We start from the raw sequence: 7,756 nt of genomic DNA on the forward strand, positions 1-7,756 counted from the left end.
GGCTGTCCCCTGGAAGGCCCAGCTGCACAGATGCTGAGGCCGGGCACATAGGTGTGGGCACTGTGGGTGTGTCTGGCTGGTGCACAGGAGTGAGGGTTGAGAGTCCCGTGCCACGCCTCTGGGCCCTGCCCTAGGCGGCTGTCCTGGACATTCAGGCTTCCTGACACTGGGGTGCTGGGGGAGAGGGTGCAGAAACCTTTGCCCTGCCAGTCCCCACTGTTGGAGAGACAGCTACTGGCCACCGATACCACTGTGGCAAGAGCCCCAGGCTTGGGCTTGAACCTTGACTATGCCCTTCCTGGCTGAGTCCTTGAGCAAGTCATTGACCCCCTCAGCCTGTCTCCCCGTCTCCAAAAGGAGAATCCCAGTGTGAGGGTGACAGGGAGTGTGTGGTCACTGCCACCATGACTCACCCTTTTAGTTGGTGCCTACAGTTCTGCAGGAACCCTGGCCTGCGTGCTCCAGGTCTCCAAATGTAGACACGTGGCTGGCTGAAAGGGAGGAGTCAAGAGGGCCGTGTCAGGAGGAGGGTGGGAGACTGTGGTCTGAGCTGGACAGGGCTTGGAAACCAGCCCCACCCACTGAGTGGAGAAGCCTGTCACTCAAGGCCAAGCTTCTTTTCTGTCCTCATTGCCAGACTTCTCCTGCCAACTTAGGTACTCCAGAAATACTGTCCTGGACCATTTGTGGTAGGATAGCAGTGGGTTAGAGGGCCACAAAGAGAAGGGGGTGCTGGCTGGCTGGGACGATGGTGGGCTGTGAGGGGACAAGCGTCTGGAAGGGCTTATGAGGTGACCCCCAACCAGAGGAATGGGGACTGGCAGCAGCAACCTCCACTGCAAGGATTCAGGCTGCCATCTCCATAGCAACAGGTATCCATCCCCAGCCAAGTGATCAGTCTCTTAAAGGCACAGTGCAGAAGTTGGATTACTGTTGGGGGTTGGGGCTTAGGATGGTGGGGTCCATACCTCCATGCGGTTCATTCCTGCCTTCCACAGCTGTGCCTGGGAGACAGGCAGGAGAGTAAGGAATCCTTGATGGCTGAACCTGTGGTCTCCATATGTTTTCCAGTCAGTGGACGGCTTTGCTGAGTGAGGTGGCCAGATGCTGACTTGGGAGCTGGCTTAGTTCTGTCCTTTTTACCTCTATGACCTTGACTACTCTGGTTCCACAGTGACTCTCCTAAGAATCAGAAGGGTCAGACGAAAAGGCAAAAGCCCTTAACAGAGACTGTTAAGACCACAAGGGCTTTTCTGTTCATTTTATGGATGGGGAAAACTGAGTCCCCAAAAGGGGCCAGGGGGTGCTAGGCACAGAGCCAAGCTGAAGAGGAGATCTCAGGCAGCTGGGAGTTCCTGGGGCTTCTGCCCAGAGATCATCCAGTGAGCTTTCCTGAACTTCATTTACTCACCCCCATCTCCACAGTCTGTGCTATGGCCACCTGTCACTTACACTAATTATTATTCAGTATTTTTTTCACTTAATTTTATAAAGAAACAATAACCCACTGTGTAGGAAAAGTTAGTTATAGAGTTAGGATAGAGAGTAACAATAGAAATAAATACATCAGGCAGCACAGTGGTAGTAAGGTCTAGTAGTAAGACTGCTGTCTCTGGAGCGCTTAGGTTCCTGCCTTCTAACAGGGAGGGTTAGCAAGTGTGACACACTGGCACCAGACAGACTTCCTCCTGGGTGCAGTTTGTAGAATTCAAAGACCACTGCAAAGCCAGTACCCTCCCACTGTGACTGCTGCTGTGTCTGGGATGTGCCCAGAGTCTGCTTGTTGCCAGTAGACCCCACACTCCCAGAAGCACTGACCTAGATGACCTGCTTAGCTCCTACAAGGTCCGCTGTGCTGATGGGGGATGACCAGGGTCACAGGTGTTCATGTGCAGGTAGAGCAGAGAAGAGTAGGCTTGTCTCAGAGTCCACAAGCCAGAAGGCATCTTCCCCAGCAGCCGTGGACCTCGCTCTGCCGGGGGTACAGCTGTCAATTACCAAGCTGCTACCACATGGCTGGCGTGGTCTCTTTGAGAGGTGTGGGAACTCCCATTCTGCAGATGAAGAAACTGAGGCACAGCCAGTTGAGACAGTGGCCCAGAGTCCCACAGTGTAGCCACTTTCAGAGCCAGGCCTGGAGTCTGGAGCTCTCAGACTCTCCTGAGCTGGGAAAGGCAGAGGAAGAGAGCAAGCAGTCTGTGCTTCCGGCTGTGATAGGCCTGAAGGGCCCGAGCGTGAAGGGAGGTACCTGCAATCTGGCAGCAGCTCTGGGAGAAGCGCCGCCTTCCTCCCAGGGGTCAGAGGGGTTGGGGCGGGTGGGAAAAGAGGGAGGGGAAGGGCAGCCAGGGACCCTGGGCTGTGCTGAGTGCCTGCTGACCCCCTCCAACAGCAATATTTCATCCTCCTCATCATCACGGACGGTGTCATCAGTGACATGGAGGAGACGCGGCATGCCGTGGTGCAGGCTTCCAAGCTGCCCATGTCCATCATCATCGTGGGCGTGGGCAACGCCGACTTTGCGGCCATGGAGTTCCTGGACGGGGACAGCCGCATGCTGCGCTCCCACACAGGAGAGGAGGCAGCCCGCGATATTGTGCAGTTCGTGCCCTTTCGAGAATTCCGCAACGTGAGTGTGGGCGCGGACTGGGGAGGGGGCAGTTACAGGACCCCAACCAGCACAGTTAATAATCCAGGCTGAAGGCGCTGGGATTGCCTGCCTGGTCCTAGGCTCTTCTACCCTCAGCTCTGTTGACTACATACTTCCTGAGGGCTTACTACACGCCCGGGGCCATGCCAGGCCCTGTCCCCAGATGAGGCTACGTGACAGTCGCTGAGCACTTGCTTCAGCAACTCAGGGGAGCAGTGCCCAGTCCAGACTGGGACTTCAAGCTAGGGGTTCTGGGAGGACCTGCCTTCTAACCCTGAACCAAGTCAGAATTATGCACGTGGGGCAGAGCATCCCAGGAGAAAGATGAGAGCAGAGGCCCTGAGGTGCGAGGGGCTTTCCTGGGATTCATAGCTCACCAGCCTCCTCACTTCAGGTGGAAAACAAGGCCCACCTTACAATGGCCTCCTCTCCCTGAGGGCTTCTCTGAGGGGGAACTGGAGGCCTCCTATGCTCCTGGAGTTGGCTCTGGTCCTTCTGCAGGGGACCCAGGTCTGCTTACAGGGAGGCTGGCATTAACTTCTTGGGCACTGCCCTTGCAGCAGGGCCCACAAGCAGCCCCAGAGGCAGCTCTCAGATGCCACCCTGTACTGCCAGCCTGGAGCCTACCTCTCATTCGAAGAGAGGCACACTGTGTTCCTCTCCTCCTGGCCTCTGCTGCCTCAACCATAAGGACTTCGGGGTGCTGTGGCTCAGGTCCTGGGAGCTAGTCCCAGGAAGAATTGGCCACTCCAGCCTGGAAGCAGTGGTACTCGCCTCTGCGCCCAGTACCCTGTGGGTTTGCCTGAGCTGGTTCAGCTCCTTCCTCTGGAGTGTGAGCTTCCTGAGGACAAGTGCTGAGCACTGCCCACCCAGGCACCGCACGGACACTGACCGAGCTCCTGGTGTGCCTGGCCTGTGTCTGGGTGATGAGCAGCAAATCAGACAGTTGCAGCCCCCAAGGAGATCAGGAAATGTTTGCAAGATGAGTAGGCTGTGCAGCCCGCCTCCACCGTCTCTTTCCCCCAAAAGCCTCCTACAGATAAATCCATCCTGAAATGTTACTCCTGGGCACGTGGAGTGCTCAGGTAAGAGTCACACTTAGTGTCAAGGCAAAGGAAAGCGCTGCTGAGGGTGGGATTTCAGGTTTGAGTTGGATGAGGGACGCTAGTTTTAGACAGCTCTGGTCTTCTGGTCCAGCTTGTCCTCCAGGGACACTTTCTGTATCAGCTGCCTGGGTGTGGTGCGCCTCCCCACTTCACCCAGTAATCCTTTCTCTCTTCTCACTCTCCACCCTACCCTGCAGGCAGCAAAAGAGACCTTGGCCAAAGCTGTGCTGGCAGAACTGCCCCAACAAGTTGTTCAGTATTTCAAGCATAAAAACCTGCCCCCCACCAACTCGGAGCCCGCCTGAGTGCCAGCCCTCACCCAGCAGCAGCATGCCGGCTGGGCCTCCTGCCCTCCCCAGGAACATGCACGCTCACCCTGCTTCCTTGTGGGTGGCCCTATTTTTTTTTTTTTAAATGATCCACATTTTTATTTTTTACAGCCGGACCCCCACCCCCAACTTCCTCCAGCCCAGCTGGGCTTCCTTTGTTGGACTTGACTGATGATGCTTCCAGGCCAAACTGGCTTCCTGTCCTCCTCTCCCCATCCTCGCCACTCTTAAGTATTGAATGTACTTTGTATAATTTTAGTGGAATTATTATTATTATTAAAGAGAATAAAATTTTTACAATCATAATCGGCTTTCTCCAAGTAACTAGCTGCAGACTCAAAGGAACGTGTCCCCGGTGCCTACTCTGTGGTAGCCTGCACCTAATTCCTCCTGTTTTTTTAATACTGTGACCATGTTCTATTTGTTATACTCAGGGTAATAAAGGAGTTTTGGATGTCCCTGTGTCAGCTCCTTCCTCAGCTGGGACCTGACAGGCTCACTGATCTGGGAAAGGAAACATGAGAACGCCTTTCCCCCAGCAAGCCTGTGAAGTCGGTACCATCACCTCTACCTGGGGACATGCATTCCACACAAACAGAATACAGCTGTTAAACTGGCACACAGCCTGGCACATCATGCGTGCTCAATAAACATCTGCAGCAGGATGGAATGCATGAGCCCTCACCAGTGGTCGCAGGCCTCCTGGGCCCCGGCAGAGCCCATGCTGCCCTGGCCAACACACATGGTGCCCTGCCCTCCCTCTTGGTCCACACCCTGGCCTATGTCTCCCCAAACCTGCTCCCCCCACCACAAGACTGCAGTCGCTGCCACCTGTCTGCTCCTCCTGGAGGTCCTCCAGGCACTGGGGTACACCCTGTGGTTTACAGCGCGTGAAAGCCTCTCTGGCTTCAGGATGCTAACTAAACAGGGCTGCTTTTGTCCTGGCTGCAGCAGACGTTGGTTTCTCTCACAGGCCCCACCCTGGGCTCAGGCCCAACCTCATGAAACTAGCCAGGTGACACATCTCTGAAACCCCAGAAGTCCAGTTCCCTCCTCAACATAACAAACATCTTTCTCTCTTGTCCACCTCCTCCTTGGAGGTCCAGTCAGGCCCTACGCCACAGGCCTGAGTGCAACCAACAACAACAGACATTCATATTAAGCACTAGGTTTCCAGCTCCCCACTAAGCATATTACAGGCATAATCTTGATGAACCCTTCCACCAGCTCCTGCCTATGACCATTTCAGAGATGAGGAAACAAGCAGAGGCTAATCAAATCTATTAGAGGCAGAGCCAGAATTCAGCTCCAGGTCTGGCCAACTCCAGAGCCCGCACTTGTTCAACTGCACTGACTGTCTTCCTGAGACTCTACGAGGCCATCTTCTGCTCAAGCTGCTAATGAATTTGCCCTTCCTCTCCAATGAACTGGGCAGTCAGTCATCTTAACCTACTCTCCCAGGTCAGCAATTCTTACACCAGTGGCCTGCTAGATCGGGATGGTGCACCAGGCATGTTGCTACCTCCAGGTTCCTGGTAAGTTCAGGATCTGGTGTCCATCTGGTGGGAGTGAGCGAGGGACATGTATATCCTAGGCTTCTGATGCGTCTGCTGATTCGATGGCCACCAACTCGGTTGAAACATTCTCGAGGACATCTTCACCTCTCCTGAGAGGGCTGCAGGACTGCAGGGAGCTTCAGTGACATTTGGGAAGTCACAGCCCACCAGCCAAGGGCCATCTTGGCCCTATGGATAGAATCCCAGGACTGGCACCTCTGCTTCAAACCCAGCCCTTGCTCAGGCCAGCTGTAAGACTGCATGGTGGGTGAAATAACACCCCACGACTGCTGACTTTACCCTCCTGTTTGGTAGCTGAAGTGAGTCTAGCTGGATGTCACACCCAGGGAAGTTTGTACCCAGTTCAGCCTGGGAGAATCTGTCAAGTTCAGATTGACCAGAGGCTTCTCTAGTGGAACAGCTTTCTCCTCCCAGCCCCACATCCTCTCCTTGGCCCCCAGGGGATGCGTATATTGGGGAGACACCTTCTGATGCAGACCTCTCCCGTACACCTCCCCTTGAGAATAATTTACCAGACTGGTGAAGCTATGGGGACTGACATCTGCTGGATGGATTAAGGCAGAGTCCCTGTCTTGCATCAGGCCCATCATAAAGGCTCAAACTCCTGTGGACCACCTACCTCAGTGTGCTGCCGGCAGCCCCCACTTCACAGCCGCACAAGGGAGCAGATCTAGTCATGTCTTTCTTCCCACTTCTCTGCCCGATGTTGGATGGATCAGTCAAGGAAGCCCTCTACTCCCAGTTGGTTTGAGTTCACCGGGGAAAGGAATGTACTCAAATCCTGACCAGGTAAACCACCACGTAAAAAACAAACCAAATAAGTCAGTCCCGGGGGTGTAACATACAGCACGTTGACTATGGTGAATAATACCAGCTTGTATATTTGAAACTTGCTAAGACGGTAGACCTCAAATGCTGTCATCGCGAGAAAAAGATGGTTTGGTAACTGTGATGATAGGTCACTTCACAATATACACAATATTGAATAATTATGTTGTACACCTGAAACTGTTATATGTCAACTGTATTTCACTAAGAACAAACCACGCCTTGGTGCTATTTGGTTCTTGCACATGGATAGCAGGATGAAAAGTAAACTCAGAAATCTCCTTCACTCTTGAGTCACCTCCACTAAGGCCTGGGCACAAGCATTTGTTTTAAAGTTTCATTGAAACCACAGAAACCCAGACTTACAGGCTCAAATTAAGATTCTGGTTCTGACATCTGCCTGTGTGACCTTGGGCGAGTCACTGAATCACTATGAGCTTTAGCTTCCTCTATAAAATGTAGAGAAGGGCTGCTTCACGGGACTATTTTTTCAGGATGGAAGACACTATAATCTGCAAACATCCCACACATCCCTGGTCCAACCACAGTGGGCCCTCAGTAAATGCCGACTGATGAACAAATTAACATTAAGGGATACGGATATGCATGACCATGCCTAAAACTGAAGGAGACGCCCAGCCGAAGACCTAAAGCTCAGAGCAGACATTGTCTCATGGTCATGCTGACCATTGCTCTGCGGAGCTCTGATGCTGGGGCCCCATTCTGCCTGTTTGTGGTGTGACTCACCTCTCCCTAAACCCTTGCTCCAGCAGGTAAGGGAGCAAAATACCAGCCCCTGCCAGCGTCACTAAGGCAAGAATGCGCAACTGGCTTTTTGTGTTCAACACTATGGAAGTATTGCCAAGATCTAGCCTCCCACCAAGTAGAACTTGCATTCCATACTGTTACGCCTAAGTGGGCTGGGGACACCAAGAAATCAAGAAACATCCAAATTCAAGTGATGGTGCACTGCCACTAAGCTTTTTCTTTTTGTTTTCCTGGAGGGGCTTAAAGATGACAGCTGAGCCATATACCCACGGCTAGGACACCCGAGCCAAGGAACGGGGTGTGCCTGAGCAATTAACATTTAACTGAGAGGAAAGCACACAGGAGACGCAGGCGGTTGGAGCTCTGATGGCCAGATCTGACCCATCACCACGGCAGTGTTCAAGCTACAACTGAGGAATGCCAGCAGGATGGATAAACCTGCCATAAATCACCACTCACAGAAACTCTGGACACTACCCAGATGGGGGAGGCCGAGGATAA

The 7,756-nt window shown here is 53.3% G+C and overlaps 1 protein-coding gene across 1 annotated transcript in view; it reads left to right on the forward strand.

Annotated features, from left to right (window-relative positions):
• The window catches only part of CPNE2 (copine 2), a 55,050-nt gene extending 50,662 nt beyond the window's left edge, over window positions 1-4,388 (forward strand). The window contains exons 15-16 of the mRNA XM_070770606.1: window positions 2,390-2,626; window positions 3,951-4,388. Of these exons, the coding sequence (XP_070626707.1) occupies window positions 2,390-2,626; window positions 3,951-4,058 (345 nt within the window). The 3' untranslated portion in view covers window positions 4,059-4,388. The remainder of the gene's footprint in view (window positions 1-2,389; window positions 2,627-3,950) is intronic.
• Window positions 4,389-7,756: the final 3,368 nt, after the last annotated feature.

The sequence above is a fragment of the Bos indicus genome, chromosome 18 (assembly GCF_029378745.1).
Source record: "Bos indicus isolate NIAB-ARS_2022 breed Sahiwal x Tharparkar chromosome 18, NIAB-ARS_B.indTharparkar_mat_pri_1.0, whole genome shotgun sequence".
Lineage (NCBI taxonomy): Eukaryota > Metazoa > Chordata > Mammalia > Artiodactyla > Bovidae > Bos > Bos indicus.